Below are 22,204 nucleotides of genomic sequence, written 5' to 3'. Positions count from 1 at the left end.
CAGTATGAGAAAGGCAGCATATTGATATATAAAAGATTAATTTTGTTGTACTTCCACACTTCCAAGTTTAATGGTCCAACAGTGCTTATAGCTTGTAGTGGAAACAAAGTACAAGTGGCTTTCAAAATGTAATATTCTGCCAATTCTAAGTAAATTGATGCATTGAAAAAGTTTGTTATTTTTGACAACAGAAATTCTATTTCTGGTGACATGTACTTCAGTAATAACAAATTCTGTTTTTTGTATTAGCAGTACATATTTTTATGGTATTAGAATGTTAGGAAATCTGATGAACTAGGTTCTGTACATTTAGAAGTTAAAAGACAATGCTTTTAAGATCTGCATTCAATATAAAAAAAATAACAAATGTTTGGAAATTACTATGATGATACTGGTTGATTTTCCTACATCACATGGAAAAATCCATATAATTATGTTATTTATTTGTCTGAATAGTTCTTGTAAGATATATTTAGAAAAGGTCATTTATGCTTCATAAATATACATTAAAGTCCTGCTGTGATAACTGTGTTTAGCTTTTTCTAGTAATTGAAGTCTGATATATGTGTATATATATATATATATATATATATATATATATGTATGTATATATATATGTATATTATTTTTTTTTAAATAGAATTCTCCCAGTCCCTGGTTACATCAGCCCACCCCTGTGACCTCAGCAGATGGTGTTGGATTACTTAGTCACATTCCTGTCAGACCTTCCAGTGCAGAGCCTCATCGGTCTCTTAAAATTACAGCACATTCCAGTCCACCATTGACAAAAAGTTTAATAGATCACCATAAAGAGTAAGTTCACCAATGCTTAAAACTTACGAGTACCTCGTCTTTCATAGTTTTTCTTAATTTGATTTCTAAACAGATAATTTTAAGTTAAGAAACATCTTAAAACTAGGCTTTGAGTAAGTACTATTGTTTCCATTTTTGATATACTTTCTAATGTACTCTGTATTATTAAAGTACATGCAAAGTCATGTTTTCCTTTCATAATATTACACAGAAGCTGTCTTCATATCATACCAGAAAAAGTTGTTACAGAAACCTTTATGTGTATTTTCTTTACAGAGAACTGGAGAGGAAAGCTTTCATTGAACCATTACGTTCTGTTGCATCCACATCAGCAAAAAATGACCTAGATCTGAATAGGTCACAGACTGGAAAAGATGGTCTATTGCATAGACATTTTGTGGATCCTGTATTGAATCAATTACAGAGACAACCCCAGGAGACTGGAGAGAGATTACACAAATATAAGGAGGAACACCGTCGAATCCTTCAAGAAAGTATTGATGTTGCTCCCTTTACAACTAAAATCAAGGGGCTTGAGGGTGAGAGAGATAGTTATTCCAGAGTAGCATTGTCATCTTCTAGCCCTAAAAGCCATGTCATTGTCAAACAAGACAAGGATGTAGAATGTTCAGTATCCGATCTTTATAAAATGAAGCACTCAGTGCCTCAGAGTTTGCCCCAAAGTAACTATTTCACTACATTGTCTAATAGTGTGGTCAATGAACCACCAAGGTCCTATCCATCCAAAGAGGTTTCACATATTTACACTGAAAAACAGAGTAATACCCTTGCTGCAACAGCTAATCCTCAAACTCTGACTTCATTTATATCATCTCTTTCAAAGCCTCCACCCTTAATTAAACACCAACCAGAAAGTGAAGGTTTAGTTGGCAAGATACCAGAACATCTTCCCCATCAAATTGCTTCTCACTCGGTAACAACCTTCAGAAATGATTGTAGGAGTCCTACCCATTTGACAGTTTCTTCTACAAATGCACTCCGGAGCATGCCTGCTTTACATAGAGCACCAGTATTTCACCCACCAATCCATCACAGCCTGGAAAGAAAGGAAAGCAACTATAGTAGTCTTTCCCCTCCAACTTTAACCCCAGTGATGCCTGTAAATGCTGGTGGGAAAGTTCAAGAATCACAAAAGCCTCCAACTCTAATTCCAGAGCCAAAAGACTCTCAGGCCAATTTTAAGAGTTCTTCTGAACAGAGTTTGTCAGAAATGTGGAAATCTAATAATAACCTCAGCAAAGAGAAAGCTGAATGGCATGTGGAGAAAAGCAGTGGAAAGTCACAGGCTGCTATGGCATCTGTCATTGTTCGTCCACCATCTAGTACAAAACTTGAGAGTGTGCCAGCAATGCAGTTAGCTTCCAAAGATCGAGTTAGTGAGAGATCTTCAACTGGGGCAAATCAAACAGATTGTCTCAAACCAGCAGAAGCTGGGGAGACTGGAAGAATCATTCTGCCAAGTGTGAATTCAGACAGTGCTCACATAAAATCTGAAAAAAATGTCCAGGCTGTCTCACAGGGCAGTGTTCCCAGTTCAGTCATGTCTGCCGTAAATACAGTGTGTAATACCAAAACGGATGTATTCACATCTGCTGCCACTACCACCAGTGTTTCCAGCTGGGGGGGTTCAGAAATAATTTACTCTTTATCGAATACCATTTTGGCCTCTAAATCCTTAGAATGTACCTCTTCAAAAAGTGTCAGTCATTCAGTGGCTCAGATACAAGAATGCAGGGTCAGCACCACAGCTCCAGTTACACCAGCCAGTAGTAAGACAGGAAGTGCTGTTCAGCCCAGCTCTGGGTTCTCAGGCACAACTGATTTTATCCATTTAAAAAAGCACAAGGCAGCATTGGCTGCAGCTCAGTATAAAAGTAGTAATGTCAGTGAGACTGAGCCTAATGCTGTGAAAAATCAGACATCTTCAGCCTCCCTTCTCTCGGATAGCACTGTAGCCTGTAGTACAATAAACAAAGCAAACTCTGTAGGAAATGGGCAAGCATCCCAGACAAGTCAACCTAACTACCATACTAAACTGAAAAAGGCCTGGCTTACTAGACACTCAGAGGAAGATAAAAATACTAATAAAATGGAAAATTCAGGGAATTCTGTATCAGAAATTATCAAGCCATGTTCTGTCAATTTAATAGCCTCTACATCTAACGACATACAAAATAGTGTAGATAGTAAGATGATAGTTGATAAATACATAAAAGATGATAAAGTCACTAGGAGAAAAGCCAAAAGAACTTACGAATCTGGCTCTGAAAGTGGAGACTCAGATGAAAGTGAAAGCAAGTCAGAGCAAAGGACTAAGAGGCAACCTAAGCCAACTTACAAAAAGAAGCAAAATGACTTGCAGAAGAGAAAAGGTGAAATAGAAGAAGATTTAAAACCCAATGGGGTTCTCAGCAGGAGTGCCAAAGAAAAAAGTAAATTGAAATTGCAGAGCAACAGTAATAGTGGTAAGTTAATTACTTTTTTATCTCCGGCAAAATGGGCTGCATGTTCTTGCAATAATGGTGTAGGTTCTGTCAAGATGAGTGAGCACAGAGGTATCTTTTGACTTTTATTTGTCTGCCCTAGCATAATGTATGTGCTCGTAGACCTCATTTCTGCATTTCCCAAGTACCCTATAAAAGAAAATGAGAGAAGACCTATCTCTCCATTTTTAAAAGACTTGTAGAAATATGTTCTACCTAGCATTCTGACAAAAACCGATTTAATACTTAGAATTTTGACCATTTCTAAGTACTGTCAAGTGGATTCCTAAAATTAGCTATTTACCTTTAACATGATGTAGTTGTGAAAAAAATCCTAGTCACATGTACTTCCTTTAAGTCACATTTTTAGAAGAATACCACTTCAATTAGTGTGGATACACCCTGTATCCCTTCTCTCATCTGGTAACAAAATTGAAAGCTTTTTGAAATTACCTTCTATTTAACTAATATTGCCACTCATTCAAAAAGTTCTTTATTTTGGGTAAAAGTTAAATAAAAGGGGATTGTGGTTTTGTGTGCTCATTTCTACATTCAAGAAAAATTTCTGTAAGTAAAAGTTTCAAAACTGATTATATTTCATTTGTGGCCTTAGCAAGGCAAAATAAGTGTAATGTTCACTCTAAAGTGTTTCTGTAGGTTTTTAACTCTAGAAGTAGTTTTTCTCAGTTTGCTTATTTCTTTTTAGGTATGTTGCACAATGCAGAAAGCACTTAATAGTTTCACTATATCCATGTATTCATCCACATACAATATATGAAATATCTGACAGTGTGGACATTCAAGAAGTACTTTGGATGCTTGAAGGCTTGTATTTGGGCCTTTTCACTGAATGAGGTTTTTTCACATGCCTGTGTGGAAACCAGAGGCAAAGTGAAGGACAGAAAAACAGGAGGATGGAATCATAGAAAAGGACAGTCAGAAAGTGAAAGAACGAAGCTCTACTAGAGACAGAAAGGCTGACAGACTGAAATGCAAATATAGTCAGAAGAAAGAGAGGGAGATTGACGTCGGAGGGTACAATATACATGCCATTTATTTGAGTATTGGATTGTGTACTGTGTTGCCTTTTCTTTTCTCATGTGTTTTGCTTCCCCAGTGAATTCTTAAGGAGGCATAGTGTGGTCAATAATTGTTTCTTTTCTGTTTCACATGACATTTCCTTTGGTGTTGGGTATACAGATAGATACTTGAGTTAAATTTACAGAAAACAGAGATAGGAATCTTCCAACTTTTAACACTTAGAAAACTCTTGTGAAGTTAAGTTTATAAAATTAACTCTTAAGTACATATTCTAGTTCATGTTGACAGTGAATGTACAGGTTCCCGAGTAAGAGTTCAACGACAGACTGGAATCAGCATCCCACCCCCCTCCAAGTTGTGCTGCTTAGTCAAATCTCTTCTCCTTAGTAACTAACATTTAGCCTCAGAGAGGGTATTCTAAGCCCCATCTATTGTCAAGTCCAAAATAATATTGACTGTTCATTGCCATCTGTTAATTATGGGCAGAGTTGTTCTGCCTTTGTTCTGGCTGTCTAGAAAAGTTCTCTAAATTGGGAGTTCATAAATCTAACTTCCATATTTGAGTGGATCATCTACCTCGTGAATTAAATATGACCTTTATCTAATGGTCATTGGGGTTGTCATCAGTCATAGTCAAAAAGAGTGAGTTAAGTCAGTACTTAGAGTGTAATGTGATTACATACACTGTTACACATGTGTAAGTTATATACACATAACTCCTATAATAGTGTGTTTCTTAGTACCTTCTAAAGCCAGGTACAATAGATTTTATCTATTGCTTTGGAATGTCTTCGTATCTGCTGCCTTTCCATACTGCTAATTAAAAGTTGGTTGTTTTTCTGTGACTAATTTCTTATATAATTTTATGAACTGAAATTACCCATCAAATTTAAATATGTCCAAAGTCCTATGATACACAAAACTAGACTATATAATCAGAATTAATTGCTATATCTCAAAAAAAATTTTTTTAAGTGATGGACTATCAAAGATTAAAGGTTAGCATGTATTCGTTTCCTATTTTCTTCCTCCATAGTTTTCTGTTGGCTAGAGCAGCTGATTGAGTATTTGCTAGTAAATTGAGAACTAAGGATGAAAATGTTCTTATGGCATGAAAGAATACTAGGTATTTTTTGTTGGTTTAAATGTGTTATTCTCAAAGTTTAGATTTTAGATATTGGCAATAAATTAGATGTACAGATTTGAAAGATAAAGTTATTTTATTATGTGAATAGTTTTATAATAAAATTCATAAAAGGAGTTCGCTACCATTGTGTGTCGCCTAGTTTAGAAACAAAAATCACAATATCACAAACTGTCTCCATGACCTGGGACTTTGTGTCTTTGTAATTCATCCATTCGTTTAAATTAAAAATAGTTTCAGATTGTCTATTTTGTGTCACAGAATTGAAATTTGCTTTGAAATGTCCAGTTCTATAAATACTGTTTAAATTGTTCATAGTGGTATGGTTATCCATACTCTCTGAACTGTTCCATTACCTGTAATGTAAAAGCATATTGGTTAATAGTTGTTTTCTAGTCGAAATACATTGAATTTAGTTTATTCTAAGTGTAACAGAAAAAAAAAAGTAAATAAATGATTGAAATCACGTGTGCCAAGTAAAAATCTATGAGCAGTGTACCATTCTTGTTCATTCTGACTTCTAAAAGCTCTGAATTTTTTATACTGTCTATAGGGGAAATCTGCCTTATATGCAGTGGAGGAGATAGCAAACTCTTCATACGAGCCTTATGGAAACATTTTTATTCCATAAGTGGTGTGTGCATATAATACGTCTTTCTTTAGTGGATTAAGCCAAATGGCTTGTCCTAAGTTAGAGACAGAAGAGGGGAGAGCAGGTAGTTTAAAGAACCAGGCAACAATCCTAGAAGTGCTTAATAACTGGAAGCAGATTTTAAATGAGCCATCCCGAAGCTTAAACTCTGTACTTCCTATGTTAAGATATGCTATCTTACTGTCATTGTACTCCTTACACTGTCAACAGGTAAGTAATAGTGGGAGCTGAAGGCCAGAGATCTGCTACATATTTCTGCAAGAATTAGATCGTCTCCGGAGAATAGTTGTACTGCCTCTTTTCCACACATCAGAGTGATTAGAAAGCACAGGGTAGGAAATATCTTTGAACATGACAGAAAGAGCAAACTATGTAAATCTCATACCTGACATACAGATGTAAGTACACTTTTAAGAGTCTGATATTTGGGGGCACCTGGGTGGCTCAGTTAAGTGTCCGACTTCGGTTCAGGTCACGATCTCACGGTTTGTGAGTTCGAGCCCTGTGTCACGCTCTGTGCTCAGAGCTCAGAGCCTGGAGCCCACTTTGGATTCTGTGTTTCCGTTTCTCTGCTCTTCCCCAGCTCATGCTCTGTCTCTCTCTTTCTCTCTCCTTCAAAAATAAACATTCAAAAAAAAATTTTTTTTTAAAAAAGGAGTCTGATATTTGCTTTTGCCAACATAGGTTGTTTTTAAAAGAATATGCTTTAAATTTTTTTAATAGGCAAAGTTTATGTATAATATTTTGAGTCCTGCTCTGTAGATGACAGATTATCTACTTGATACTTGAGCCAGTGTTATAACAATTAAGTTGAAGTTAGTAAACGTGATGGTGCAGTGATGTAGAGCATAGTAAATAATTTCTTCAAATGTTAATCATTTGAGGTGTTTTTGTTTCCTTTAGATTTCTCTGATGCCTTTTCTACCATCAAAAAAGACCATCAAGTTAATACTGGCTTTTTTCTTTATTTTCTTCATCCCTTTTATTTTCTAAAAGATACTGCTTCCATCAGTATATTGAATCAAATGGAGGACATCATAATGAGGGAGAGATACTAAGAGACAGCTTATTAGCCCCTCTTCTCTCAAATAATGGTATTATAAAATTACCTCTTATCTTTAATGGACCACACTTACCTTGGAGAATCATATTAAATATTTCAAAACAATATAAGTATGTTGGAATTAGTCTGTAGTTTCTGAAAGTACTAACTTTTGGTCTTCAGATTCTTCCTGAAATATCTTGATCTTGAAATAACTTTCTCCTGTGTATACCAAATCCCTGTGTAGAAGGGCTATATTTTTAGCTATAGATTCACATAGAAATGAATGATTCCTGTGTTTGCTATTGTACAAATATAAATATTTAATATATAAAGATTTCAATCAGCTGGAAGATTTACTCAGCTCTGCATTTCCAGTATACTGACATAAGAATTCATTTGATTAATAGAATAGTAAGTAAATAGAAATGCTGCTGTGGACTTTTAGTTATTAATGAGGACCTAGAAGTATAATGTCTGCTTCTTTTTTACAGTCTTAATATGTTGTGACAGTTGTATACTTGTCTTGAACTTTATCTCAAGGAGTGTACTTTTTTAAAAAGTTGTAATCTTGCTAATTATTTCCTACTGGTTTTACAGCTGGCATCCCTCGTTCGGTATTAAAAGATTGGCGTAAAGTCAAGAAGCTGAAGCAAACTGGGGAATCCTTTTTACAGGATGACTCCTGCTGTGAGATAGGGCCTAATTTGCAAAAGTGCCGAGAATGTAGACTTATTCGGAGTAAAAAAGGAGAAGAACCAACCCACTCCCCGGTGTTTTGTAGATTTTACTACTTTAGACGGTGAGTAGAAATATGTAATTGGGGAAAATATGTCTATTGGATATTGGAAATTATACTGCCATTCTGAGGGTCTCTTTTAGAGGTGGGAGTGAGTCTTTTGAGTTTGTTTCTGAAACATCAGAAAAGAGTATTAAACTTTTTTGTGATAAATTTAATAATATCTAACCATGTGACTAAATTCATATTCTCTTGTTACTTGTGTTCATATGGCCTTTCTCTTCTGAGATATTTATTTTTCCTTAATGAGAAAATAGTATTTTCTAGAAAATGATAGGAAGCAGCAATTTGTTTGGTTTAAGGAATTTTTAAATGGTTATATACTTTGACCATTTATATTAGTTAGCAATCACAAATCGTCTATAAATCTAGGTAAACAATCTAGGTATCAAACCAAAGTCATTGCATTACATGGACTACCCACATGTTTTGTTACACATGTAGCTATAAAAATATGAGTTATAAAATTAGAAAAAGGGTTTGTCAGTACCATATCATACTACCATATCACGTTTCACAGGTAGAATCAGTCATTCCTGAGATTCAGCTCTTTCTCTTGCTTCCTATATGACTTTATTAACTATAGTAGGATTATATAGCTCATCCTGTCTCATATGCATAATGCTAATTATAGTGGTACCTACTTCAGAGAGATTTCATGATTAAATGAGATAAAGTACAAAAGGTCCTTAGTCATACCAAGCACATATGAATGTGTATGAATATAAGCTGCAAATATTTTCCTAATCATCAACTTCCTAAGAAGTTAGGAAACACTTTGCTCTGGCAAATACACCTCTGCTGGTGGCCCAGTGGAGACCCCAAGAACATGTATTGTTAGGAACAGAACCGAGTTCTGTTTCTTACTTTTACTTCATGGTTTTTCCAGCCAACAATCCCCAAAGGACCGACAGCAATCCCCAAAGGATCAACAACTTTAAAGAATAGTTGTAGAAAGTAGGGCACATGGAATTGCAGTAAAAAAGAAAAAGAAAACAGAAGGAAAGTAGATTTGAAGGAAAGAAATTCTCAGGTAGAGATAATAACACAAAGCTGAAATAAGATAATAGATTATAACAAAGGGAGAAATCTGGTTCAAAAAAGGATGATGGATTATAATGAAGGGAAAATTTGGTTTAAAAAAAAAAAGAAAGGTTTAGGTAATAAAAGAATGAGAAAACGCCCTGGGAAAAGGAATGTTGTTGGTGTTGTCCATTTGAAAAATAGAGAATGAATTGTAATGAATTTCTGATATCCTCCAGTTGAGAGTAAATAGAGTAAGTACTATGATACTGAAGAATAACTACCAACCTGGAAGAAAATGGCAATTTTGCTTTCCATTTACCCTAAACTTCTCTGAATTGAGTAGTTAAGTAAATTGGATGGCAAGCTGAGAGGAACTAAGTATACTTAGTTGGGTTCCTAATAAACTTTTGAGAGTTTCATCCTTTCCTCTAAATCATAAATAAAGTGTCATTTTAATTAATGAAAACTATGTATGTATATACTTGGTATTTTTTAAATCCTCCCAGTGAAAGTCTTAAGGTGATTTAGGGCATTTTCAGTATTAGAGGTTGTTGATTTACATTATGTATAAAATAAAAGTATTGCTCTAGGCAACATTTGGCCAACATTTTAACTCTTGTCGTCATCAAACACTCAGACACAATTTTCATTTGACTGAAATAAATAGTTAGTATAACTGATAGGAAAAATCTTATTTCTTGAAATAACCTAAAATTGGTGCTGCTTATCATTGCCATTTGTGTAACACTATGGGAGTCATTTAAGTTTGTTAAATTTAATTAATAATGAAAAGTGTGTGTGTATATGAAGGACTACCCTATTTTCTTTTTTTTTTTTAACAAATGTAATTTACATGTTTATAATACAAAAGTGTAAATTAATTATAAATTTACAACTTTATAAAACTGGACTGGTGTCTTAGGGTGCCTGGGTGACTCAATCTGTGCTGACAGCTCAGAGCCTGCTTGGGATCCTCTCTCTGCCTCTCCTGTACTCGCACTCTCTTTCTCAAAATAAATAAGTAAACATTAAAAAAAAAAACTGGACTGGTGTCTAATCCTTTTATGTTTTAATATTTCAGATTGTCATTTAGTAAAAATGGAGTGGTTAGAATAGATGGTTTCTCTTCTCCTGACCAATATGACGATGAAGCTATGAGCTTATGGACACATGAAAATTATGAAGATGATGAACTAGACGTAGAAACTTCAAAATACATCTTGGATATAATAGGTGATAAGTTCTGTCAGTTAGTAACATCTGAAAAAACAGCTTTGTCCTGGGTGAAAAAGGATGGTAAGGAAGTTAAATACTCAGAATATACAACTGTACAAATTTGATTTTAAGAATTTCTCTTTGAAGTATATTTAATAGGAGCAGTCCCTTATTTTATCTAGTGTTACTGACATTTTAATTTGATAACACTTTTTTTTATGTACAAAGGCACCTATGTGTAGTTAAATCAACATCTTTTCCAACTGAATGTATTAACAATTCATGAAGTCACAATAGCACTATGCTGTTTCTGCCATTATGACATAAGTTAGCATGGTAAGGATACTTCAGATGTGGAATGGGGAAACTTCAGCATTTGCCAGCATAAGACACAGTCCATACCATTTATTTTTAGTCTGCTGTGGTTCATCACAGGTTTTAGAATCAGATAGATTTATATTTGAATCTCAACTTTATTCCCTGCTTTTAACTGTATGACTGTAAGATGGGAGTAACTACCTCATAGCTTTGTTTAGAAAGTAATTATATTTACATATGTAAAGCACCTAATATATGAGTTACTCTAAATCTTCCTTTCTCCTATATCAGTGGTTTGTCCCCCAAGGGATGTTTGGTAATGACTGGAGACATTTTTGGTTGCATGACTGAAAGGTCGGGAGTGGATGGTAGAGCACTAACATCTAATGTGTGGAGGTCATAGATGCTGCTGAACTTCCTACATTGCACAGAATAGTCCCTCATAACAGAGAGTTAATTCAGTCAAAAATCTTAAAAGTGCTAAGGTTGAGAAACTCCATTAGATGTAAGTCTTCTGAAGAGAATTACTGATTCAAGAAATCTGTTGATCTTTAGTTATATCCTTCAGAGTTCTTGGTTTGCCATAAAATTTTTGTGTTTGTGTATTTCAGCGAAAATTGTGTGGAAAGGAGCATACTTGCCTTTAAATTTTTATTTCTCTGTGTTTCAGCCAAAATCGCCTGGAAAAGAGCAGTGAGAGGAGTCCGGGAAATGTGTGATGCATGTGAAGCAACATTGTTTAACATTCATTGGGTCTGCCAGAAATGTGGATTTGTGGTCTGCTTAGATTGCTACAAGGCAAAGGAAAGGAAGAGTTCTAGAGGTTGGTTTATAACTTTCTGTAAATTGAAATTTTTATAATGTTCATTTTCTTTAGGATCATTCATCTGGAAATGATATGTGTGTGAGGTTCCCCCCCCCCGCCAATACATTAAAGAAGTTTGGTAAATTTATTAATGTCCAGATTTCCTAGAATAAAAACTGCATCTACATCTTTTTATCCTGATTAGTAGATCCACCCACTCCTTTCAGCAGGTAGTTTTTTAATGTAGCCCAATTTAGGATAGGCTTTGCTCCCTTCAGACTCCAGTGTGTAGGAGCTTGAAGCCTATTCTAAGACCTGTTAATTACACGGTCATGCACATAAGTCACAATTGAATATTTAACTCGTGTGAACTGATTTTTCTGAGTAATTGGTCCATAAAGTTCAGATCAAAATGTTCAAGAATATGCTTCCACTGGTATCAATTTGTCCCGTAGTTCTTAGAGAATGAAGAAGTCTTTATTATATTTAACAGTAGTCTTTGAAGCTATTATTTTAGATGAAATGTCACTAAAACAGTGTTCTACATGTTGATACAGTTAAAGATAATATAAAATTTAAAAAAGAAGTAACTAAATTCACGTTTTCTCATGATAAAAGTGTTTTTAGAAAAAGCTTATCCAAGGCAGTTTTAGAAGTAGCTACCTCATATTGGTAACCTGAAATTTTTAGTTATTTGTTTGGGATTAAGTCTTCATGAAATGAGAGGATTTGAATTGTGAAAGTATTAGAAGTAAAGTCATGTTTAGTGATAAAAAACTGTTTAATGTCTAAAAATGATATATGTCCTTTTCATATCCAACAAACTCTTTCAGAATACTTACCTCGATAAACCATGATTTAGCTATCAGCATCTTTTCCACTGATAAGATTACTAGAGCCTTTTTCTTAGACACCCAACACATAAACAAAAAGACCCCTAGAGTGGGGACACATTTCCAAATATCACAGGTGGGTGTTTCTGTGACATGCAAAAGATACATAAATACAAGTAAGATGTGAGGCTATAATAAGGAATGCAGTCTGGGCAGTTACCTATCTTCAAAACTATACAAATATATTTGGATATTTTTAGTTAAAAAATTAGCTCCACTGTTATAAAACTTCATCACATGCATTTTATATTCTTTTTTCCTGTTTCCATATTACTTTTGTTTTCCCTTTGCCCAAGTAAAGAAATTAATTCATCGTATTTTTCCATACTGTTTGCATGTATATGAGCATGTATCATTTTTGGAATAAGATAGGGTATGTATAATAAACCTTAGTAGTTGCATTGCTATTGATATTCACAGTCCTGTTAATTTTAAAAGTATAGTCATTGTATCTTTTTTTTAACCTCTATGCCTTCAGTTATATATTGTTATCTATATATTTCTATTTCACTGTCAAATATTGTGATAAACTCCTATTGGCTAGGTTATAGCTTTATATAACAGTAATTATCATAATATTCAATACCTTGATCTCAAGGAAATCTTTTTCTATAAATTTTGATGACATACACAGTTACTTATGATGTGGCTCTGTGAGCTTCAATATATATCATAAAGCTCATTAAAGTCAGCATAAAAAATCTAGAACTATTGTTTGATGAAGTTTCAGACTAAATAAAATTCAAATCCAGTCTAAAACTGGTTTGCTTTAAAAACTTTCCAACTTTCCCCTCCAGAACCTACACAATAACTTGTAAATGCTTTCTAACAGCTTATATTTTAGACAAGGAAGATAGAGGTAACTAATACGTTAATGACAATAAAGAATGGTAATTTCAGAAAAGGATAAATAATATTATATCAGTTTTGTATCTTGTTTTTTATAAAATTCTCGGAATGGTGGATCTTAGTCTTTTAAAAACCAACCAAACCAATTTGAGGCCTGCTATTGGTATTTTATATAATTGTTAAGCTCTTCATATATGTTAATCAATTTTATAATTATAAAACCATGATGGATATAAAAGTATGTATGTTATAATCATACAGATAAAGAACTGTATGCTTGGATGAAGTGTGTGAAGGGACAGCCTCATGATCACAAACATTTAATGCCAACTCAAATTATACCCGGTTCTGGTAAGTATAAATGTACATTATTTACTTAGTAGTGTAACAGCTCTTTCTTGGTCTAGATTATTTAGGAGTGCGTAGAAATATAATAGAATGGAGAGGTAAGGTTTATCTAATCTTGAATTGTTTTTGTTCAGTTCTTAGAATCTGGTGTGTAATAAACCTAATGAGGCCAGCCCAGAACCAGTGATGAAGAAAGTCAGAGGAACCATTGTGGAGGGGGAAACTAGAGTGTGGCAGAAAAGCTTACTAGATTTATGATGAAAGGTTATTTTCCTTTTTTTTTTTTTTTTTTTTTTGAGCATACTGAGTTTTCAAGAATAGAGGTGAGAGAAAAGAATAGAGAACATGAATTTGGTTGAATAATCAAACCTGAAAGAATTGGAAGAATTGAAGGAAAAAATGGGAAGCAAAGTGAAAGGACCTAAGAAAACCTGCACAAGAAAAGACTGGAAAAAATTTTATTGTCTTAACTATCTTTTTATTAACCACTTTTATATATTTTGTAGTTTTGACAGATCTTCTAGATGTGATGCACACTCTTAGAGAAAAATATGGTCTTAAATCCCATTGTCATTGTACTAACAAACAGAATATACAGGTTGGAAATTTTCCTGCAGTGAATGGTGTATCTCAAGTAAGTAAAACTTTCTAATTATTCAAATGAAATGCATAGTTAAATTAATCATCTTTGCTATTTGAAATCAGTTTAGGACTTGTGTTTTGTAAATTATGTTTTTTATGTTACTGTATAAATATTACTACTTTTAACTCTGAATAATTGAAGAGGTAGTATTTTTAAAGTTTAATTGTTCTACCCTTATAGGTTTTACAGAATGTTCTTAATCACAGTAATAAAATTTCTCTGTGCATGCCTGAGTCTCAGCAGCAGAATAACCCTCAGAAGTCTGAGAGTAATGGCAACAGCAGCCCAGGGAGTGACGTAAGCACAGACAGCAAGTTAACTCCTCCAGAATCCCAGTCACCACTGCACTGGTTAGCAGATCTTGCAGAGCAAAAGTCCAGAGAGGAAAAAAAAGGTAAATGAAGTTATCTAAGTATATAATAGATGACTATAATATAACCAACAATGTACTATGATACATTATAATATTCACTTAGAACAGTTTACATTTGTGTTTTGCTTGCATTATGTATGGCTTGGATACAGTAAAACATTTGTTTTCTATTGTTAGGAACTCACCTCCCTGTGATTGTATCAAAAGTAGTTAGAATCATTTGTGGATGAGCATATCATTAAAGCCACCAGGGCAGTAGATTTGTAACTTAAACTATACTTTCTCCCTGTTTTAGCTATAGCATTTTTCATTTGTGACAGGTGCAAACTCAGCTACATGTCTAAGATATTGAGGAAGGCCTTTTCATATTCAAACTGTTTGACTCCATTTTGAAGGATCTAACCCATCCTCTGGTGTGTGTTCAGGTGAATAAATCACTAGTGCTACACTTTTTATCTCTCACTATCAAATGTAGGGTCCCAGTTTTGTCTGTACTTTAGCAGCATGATTAGTTTTATTTGAATTTTGTAAATGTTGTATTTCAGAAAACAAAGAATTTGCCCTTGAAAATCAAATTAAAGAAGAGAGAGAACACGACAATCCTGATTCTCCAAATAGCAGAACATCACCTCCTGTGTCCCAGAATAATGAACAAGGCTCAACCTTACGAGATTTACTGACCACAACAGCTGGCAAGCTCCGTGTGGGTTCTACAGATGCTGGCATTGCCTTTGCCCCAGTGTATTCGATGGGAACCCCAGTGAGTGAGATGCCAGATTTTTGGTTTTCATATGGACCTTAAATTTAGATGATTTGGGGATTTGGCTGTGAACTACACAATAAATTGATGCAAATGAAATAAAATACACCAATTACCAGACATATTCCCAATTGCATTATAAATCTCGTAGCTTAAAAGCTGGAAATTTTAGGTTTTTTTCCCATGTGAAAAAGGTTGAGGGAGGGGCATTTCATGCCAGAAGAGCCCTAAGATAACTCCTTCAGAATTTGAAAACCATGTATCTATCTAGTAGGGGAAATAAACCACATGGAAGTTAATGTTTTGTTACTTAAAATATTTAGTAATCCATTTTTGTTTTCATTATGCACCAGAAGAAAATAAAAACCAGTCATTGCATAGGTAGGCACAAATTTTTAGTGATCTTTAAAAGTATATGGGAAATTCCACCTATCTATCTTGTCTGCCCTGGTCCTAAAATAATGTAAAAGGCCACAGTTGCAGTTTTTGCAGACCTGGCAGATTCTCACATGGAAGACCACCAGACTTCTGGTTCATACCTGTTAGGAACAGCGTAGGGACTACAGATCCATATTTGCTGACATGATTAGATATTCTTGAAGGCAGATAAAATGTTAGTTAGTTGTTAGTGAAAGTTTAAAAATGTATATATGTTTCCTCTCAAAATACAACTTTTCCCCTAATAGAGTGGTAAAAGTGGAAGAACTATGCCAAACATTCTTGATGACATAATTGCTTCAGTTGTTGAAAACAAAATTCCACCAAATAAAGCCTCTAAGATAAATGTAAAACCAGAGCTGAAAGAAGAGCCTAAAGAGTGCAGAAATTCGTCCACGGAGGAAAACAGTATGTTGTACGATGATGTGCCACATTCTTGGATCTGCGAGAAGCATATTCTGTGGCTTCAGGATTATAAAAATATTAATAATTGGAAGCTTTTCAGAGAGTGTTGGAAACATGGACAAGTGAGTATTTTAAGCTGATTAGTGAAACTGAAACTGGTTGGATAAGAAGAAAGGGGAAAGATAGTACTTACTGGATTTGGAAGTCAGATCTCGAAAACAAAAAGGTTACCAGAATTACTGGTTCTGAATTTATATTCTTTGGTCAAATTTATATGAATTAACAGGGAAGCACGGGTTGTTTGATGTTTCATTTTTTTAGCTATCAGTCAACAGATTTTTAATAAAGCCATATATTTACCAAATTTGGCAGTGCCTTTTTTTACATTTGTACTTTGGTCCAGTTAACAGATACGTATCTATTATTAAAGTGTTAATACTAGAAGCACTTTCCTTGGACTAATGAAAAGTGTAGATGTTTTTGCCTTTAATGTTTATCCGTAGAGCATTTATTGATGTGTTAGTTCATCAGATCTTGAATGACAAACGCCATTATTCTGTTCAAATAAAAATGATTTTCCCTTTGACCAAAGTTTTGATAGAATGTTTGGCACTCATGTCAGATGGCAGTTTATTACATTAATGCGAACAAAAATTGTGAACAAAATTGAGAATTTGCATGACTTACTATTGTCATGTTGTTTTTTCTTGCTTTCTGGAAAACATTCTTTGCTATTTTATTTTACTTTCTTCATTGAGCAGGTAGTTATTGAGCACCTAATAAAACCTGGTCTTTTTGCTGGCCATTAAAAATATATAAAATGAGTAAGTTATATAAAAATAAGTAGATGAGCAAACTATGTTAGTGCAAAGGTTCTTAATCTTTTTAAGTCACTAAACCTTTTCACATTGTGAAGAAAGCTTGTTTCCTTTCTCCCCAGACAAAATCATACCCATTCATTGCACAATATTTAGTTCCCCCTCCTTTCTTTCTTTTTTTTCTTTTTTTTCTTTTTTTTCTGGTTGGCTCTCCTTGAAGCCCTGATGCCATTGGTGGGTCATAATTTAGACCTTTTGATTTTCTGTGTGCTTGAACAGTCAATGGAAATATTTTAATAAATACATTAAATATGCTAAGGACCATTTTAAGGTACTCTAAAAAAACCAAAAGAGGGAATGACTAGGCTAGAGTACTAATTCCAAAGGGGTAGTCTGAATTGATGTCTCAGGGGTTAAGTGAAAATTTTCTGGATGTGAACAAGATACTGGAAATAATCAAAAGCATCAGGTGCTTGGGAAACTGTTAAGTAGTTTTGTTTGCCTGGAACACAGATAAGAGTTCTGTGGGATAATGGTGAGGAAATGGTAATTAGAGTTATGATTATGAAGGGCCTTAATCACACTAAGGAGTTTGAATTTTATTCTGTAGCTGTTGGTTTTATTTGAGGAATCAAAGTAATCAGATTGACATTTTAAAATTAACTGACAGCAAAGCAGATTGGAAGTTGAATTAGGGGAAAATAACACTAGAGACAAGGAGTCAAATTAGGTAGGTTTCCATTATCTCAGGAAGGTGATGATGATGGTACGTACCCTAGGAATCTGCTTCAGAAGATTCTAATACACTAGTTAATTTGCCTCTGTCATTTTTTTTTTTTTTTTTAACAATATGGTTACCATTAGAAAGAGTGGCATTAGGCTAGTTAGGAGTATTCCTGGATAGCCATAATAGGGGCTGGGAATTAATACGTAAATTGCCAATAATAGTTAATTATCTAATAGCTGATAAGATTTTTTTTTAAGTTCACTTATTTGAGAGAGACAGAGAGTGTTTTGTGCACGTACGTGTGAGGAGAGGAGGGGCAGAGAGAGGGGGAGAGAATATCTAGCAGGCTTCCATGCTGTCAATGTGTGGAGCCCGGTGTGGGGCTCGATCTCATGAACCGTGAGATCATGACGTGAGCCGAAACCAAGAGTCAGTTATTCAACCTACTGACCTATCTAGGCGCCCCTAACTGAACCTATTTTTAAATGTTGGATGTATATCATTACTCCCTTGAAAGGAGGTTTAATGGAATAGTCACCCAAGTAGTTAACTAGACTCAAGGATGGTTTTTGTTGTTTTTCTTTTCTTTTCTGATAACCCTAGCCAAAGGTTATTATGCTCTATGGTTCCCCAAATTTTAATTGTCTAATGAAGTTTAAGATTACTTACTATATATTATATTTTACAAGAGATTCTCAAATCACAACTTTCTTTGTTCTCCATATCCCAGATTTTTGCTTCTTTTATAATAAAGGAATTAAAAAAAAAAAACCACCTTAAGAACAGTACATCAGACTATCTTAAAGGTTTCTGTTTTGTTTTTTGTGTGTTTGTTTTTTGTTTTGTTTTTTACATCAGCATTGGAGTCTTAGAAGCTATAAATCTTCAGTTGTTAGTTTTAGGATTAAATAGCCTCGAGGGAATTCAAATTCATATGATTTCAAAGGAGAGACTTACTTTTAAGGAATCAGCCATTAAGCTTGAAATTTAATGTTATGCCTGGTTATTTAATGTTTTATTTATCATGATCCTTGTGGAGGTAAAGAACCTCCTGTGTGTTTTAAGTGATACAAATTATGTTTTAATCTCAATGACTGTATGTATTTTATTGTAAAATCTTATTATGTATGTTAGATACATACAAATGTGTTCTATCTTCAAAAATTAGTCTATAGATAAAGCAACCAAAAATCCATATTTATACTGCCCAGAACAAAAATTTTTAGTATAGCTTTTTGGACTTCTTTCCTAAAAATTACTACACATTTTAATTTTCAAAAATGGCAGTGTACTTTATATGGCATTCTCCCGTTATCTTTTCTCTTTGACAGTATATTGTAAACATCTTTCCAGGTCAGGGACTATTTTTAATAGTCTCTTTTATTCTCACAGTTTGTCATTAGTCCTGAAACTTAAGCTGTTATCCATTTGTTGTATGTGCATATAAAATCAAATTTTGAGTGTCCTTATATACCTTTTAACTTATTTATTGATCTATCTATTTATAAGCCTGCAGTGGTTTCTGGTGTGCATAAGAAAATGAACATTAGCTTGTGGAAGGCGGAGTCAATTAGTCTTGATTTTGGAGACCACCAAGCTGATCTCTTGAACTGCAAAGACAGCATTATTTCAAATGCCAATGTTAAGGAATTCTGGGATGGTTTTGAAGAAGTTTCAAGTATGTTGTTTTTTGTTTGTTTTACTGTTTTCTGAAACCTACTCCTCCAATAATGATAAATTGCAAATATGACTTAAACAGATTTTTAATCTTTGAAACTTCTATATTACTTTGGCTAATAAAAAAAGAAACAAATACTTAGAAACAAGAGACTGAGTCTTATTCCTGGCTCCACCCCTAATTTCCTTTGACCATACATAAGTTATTCATACCGTGTTTCCTTATATGGCGAGTATTTTTGGCAACCCCATAAACCTTTGAGAGTTATGTATGTAAAACACTTAGAAATTAAAAGTAAAAATGTAAGACTGATTTCAATAACAATTGTAAAAATTTTTAAAGAATATTTTTGCACTATTATAAGTACCTATATACTTAAGGAATAAAATTCCTAAAACTATGTAAGTACATAAGAAATTAAAGGCAATGAGCAAGCATTCATTAAATACCTACTGTACAATTGAATCATTCATTTTACATCTCTTCCTTCCTCTCCAAACATTAATAACAATGAAAAGGCAGAGATTATCTTTTAGTAATAAATTGCATTCTTTATAGAACGGCAAAAAATGAAAAGTGGAGAAACAGTTGTTTTAAAATTGAAAGATTGCCCTTCAGGAGAAGACTTCAAGACTATGATGCCAGCAAGGTATAGATTTTAAAACTTGTTTTTTTTAACACCTGGGTTTTTGAAATTGAGCTGAGATTATCCCCAGAAGTAGGATAAGGAACTGTATATTTGACCTGTAGGCATTTTCTTTGCCAATTAAAAGCAAAACCCAATCTCTGTAGCCTCAGCAGGATAAAGTCTTTATGTTAGGAAGTAAAGGAAAGAATGCTAATGTCAAAGGACATGGAATTCTTTTTGGGACCTCCATTCTGTCGGTGCTTTATGTATGTACGTATTTATCTGTCTGCCTATCCATCTATCTATCTACGTGTCTATTTTGAGAGACCGAGCAAGAGCGGGAGAGGGGTACAGAGAGAGGGAGAGAGAGAATCCCAAGTAGGCTCATGCTGTCAGTGCAGAACACCATGCAGGGCCTGATCCCACAAACCACAAGATCATGACCTGAGCTGAAATCAAGAGTCTGACACTTAACTGATTGAGACACCCAGGCACCCATTCATGCTTTTAATTTTCTAAGACTAGAGAAGCAGAACTGCAATTTTAGTCATTGTCACTTCTGTTTGATGCTTGCTTGCCCTTGTGTTACGCATTCATTTAAACTGAATGAGGTCAGGGGTGCCCTCTTTCTCAGATGTTTAAAAAAAATTTTAACTGAATGAGGTCAAGGAAAGTGTTACCTGTCAAAGTCCTTAGAGAAAGGTTGTATTAACTTTTGAACAACTTGAAAATTATGAAAGCACTGAAGAATGTAAATCTGTAGGGGCACCTGGGTTGCTCAGTTAGTTTGTCAACTTTGCTCAAGTTTTGATCTCACGGTTTGTGAGGTTGAGCCCCACGTTGAGCCCCGCGTTGTGCTCTGTGCTGATAGCTCAGAGCCTGGAGCCTGCTTCAGATTCTGTGTCTCCCTCTCTCTGCCCCTCTCCTATTTGCACTCTGTCTCTCTCTCTCAAAAAATGTAAACATTAGAAATTTTAAGAAAAGAATGTAAATCTGTGTTCAAGTCAGTGTTATTATTCTTCAGGTATGAAGATCTTTTAAAAAGCCTGCCATTGCCAGAATATTGTAATCCAGAAGGAAAATTCAACTTGGCCTCTCATTTGCCAGGATTTTTTGTGCGCCCTGATCTGGGACCCAGGTTGTGCAGTGCCTATGGTAGGTATATATTTACATTTCCATGAATTTGGAATTATATGAAATTTTAACTTCTGTCCAAAGATAATTGTCAAATTACTTTTAGGTACTACTAAATCTGTTTTCTAGTAATCCATTGAAATCTTTTTTTCCTATCAAATAGTATATTGGAAATTAATAGCCAATATAGTTAAGTACTTATGAATTCCTTGCAAAATATTTACATTTTCTATTAATTTGATTTTTATGGGAATTTCTTGCATTGTGGCTTTTGGGAAGCAGGTTTTGAAACAAGGAGACTATAGCTCAAATTACAATTAACAAATGTTCCTCATAGAGCCAGTTTTGGGGAGAATATTTAGGATATGTGTTCGGTCAAGTAAAAGTTTTTTTTTTATACACAGGTGTAGCTGCTGCTAAAGATCATGACATAGGAACAACAAATCTCCATGTTGAAGTCTCTGATGTTGTAAACATTCTAGTCTATGTTGGCATAGCAAAAGGAAATGGCATTCTTTCAAAAGCAGGTAAAGAAACTTGAATAGTGGTCTTTGGGATGACAGTTAAATAACCACACACACTAGGACTTATTGTCCAGAATGTCAGCCTCTCAGTAAACAGCAAAGATTGCAAAAAGAATTGCAGTAGATAGAGAGATATTCTAATCTTTATTACTTTAAGAGTGGTTGATTTGCCTGTCTTTTTTTGATATAATAGGAATTTTAGTTTTAAAAATGAGTATTATTACTTGACCTTTGCTATCTTTAAATGTTCTGTTTGTGAAAATAAACCATTAGGCTCACTTACAAACATTTATTGGATATTAGAAACTGAGCACTGGGTGTCTGAAGATGAATAAGATGTGGTTTGTGCCTCAAGCATTCTTCATTTTTTCCTCTCTGCTATCAGGGAAGGAATCTTTTCTCCCAAGTAGAAATAAGCTCTCTACCCAGTGTATAGGTTTTAGGTTCCATCCTCTGGATTTCTTTCTGAAACCTTGTTCCACCTGCTGTCCTCTTCTTTATACTTTCCCTCTTGACTGGTTTATTTTCTTTGGAGTAGGAGTACACTCTAGACTATTTCTTCTTTATCAAAAGGAAACGTCCTTCAAATCTTGTCTTCCTCACTGCCATCCTATCACTCCTGCCCTC

The 22,204-nt window shown here is 34.3% G+C and overlaps 1 protein-coding gene across 5 annotated transcripts in view; it reads left to right on the top strand.

Moving 5' to 3' along the window:
- The window catches only part of JMJD1C (jumonji domain containing 1C), a 90,484-nt gene that overhangs the window by 54,733 nt on the left and 13,547 nt on the right, over positions 1–22,204 (top strand). For 4 of the 5 annotated variants that reach the window (XM_047072837.1, XM_047072836.1, XM_047072834.1 and 1 more), the window contains 14 exons: positions 641–813; positions 1,090–3,299; positions 7,797–7,998; positions 10,103–10,317; positions 11,225–11,377; positions 13,363–13,452; positions 13,956–14,083; positions 14,273–14,486; positions 15,011–15,225; positions 15,912–16,190; positions 19,123–19,291; positions 19,850–19,940; positions 20,944–21,074; positions 21,458–21,580. In XM_047072837.1, coding sequence (XP_046928793.1) covers positions 641–813; positions 1,090–3,299; positions 7,797–7,998; positions 10,103–10,317; positions 11,225–11,377; positions 13,363–13,452; positions 13,956–14,083; positions 14,273–14,486; positions 15,011–15,225; positions 15,912–16,190; positions 19,123–19,291; positions 19,850–19,940; positions 20,944–21,074; positions 21,458–21,580 — 4,393 coding nt within the window. The remainder of the gene's footprint in view (positions 1–640; positions 814–1,089; positions 3,300–7,796; positions 7,999–10,102; positions 10,318–11,224; positions 11,378–13,362; positions 13,453–13,955; positions 14,084–14,272; positions 14,487–15,010; positions 15,226–15,911; positions 16,191–19,122; positions 19,292–19,849; positions 19,941–20,943; positions 21,075–21,457; positions 21,581–22,204) is intronic. The other variant, XM_047072835.1, reaches the window with a different exon arrangement.

Source organism: Lynx rufus, unplaced genomic scaffold (assembly GCF_022079265.1).
Source record: "Lynx rufus isolate CCGP_SWC_20201006 ecotype Redwood Valley unplaced genomic scaffold, mLynRuf1.p SCAF_11, whole genome shotgun sequence".
Lineage (NCBI taxonomy): Eukaryota > Metazoa > Chordata > Mammalia > Carnivora > Felidae > Lynx > Lynx rufus.
Note: the sequence above shows the minus strand (reverse complement) of the source record. Positions and strands in the feature narration are given on the sequence as shown.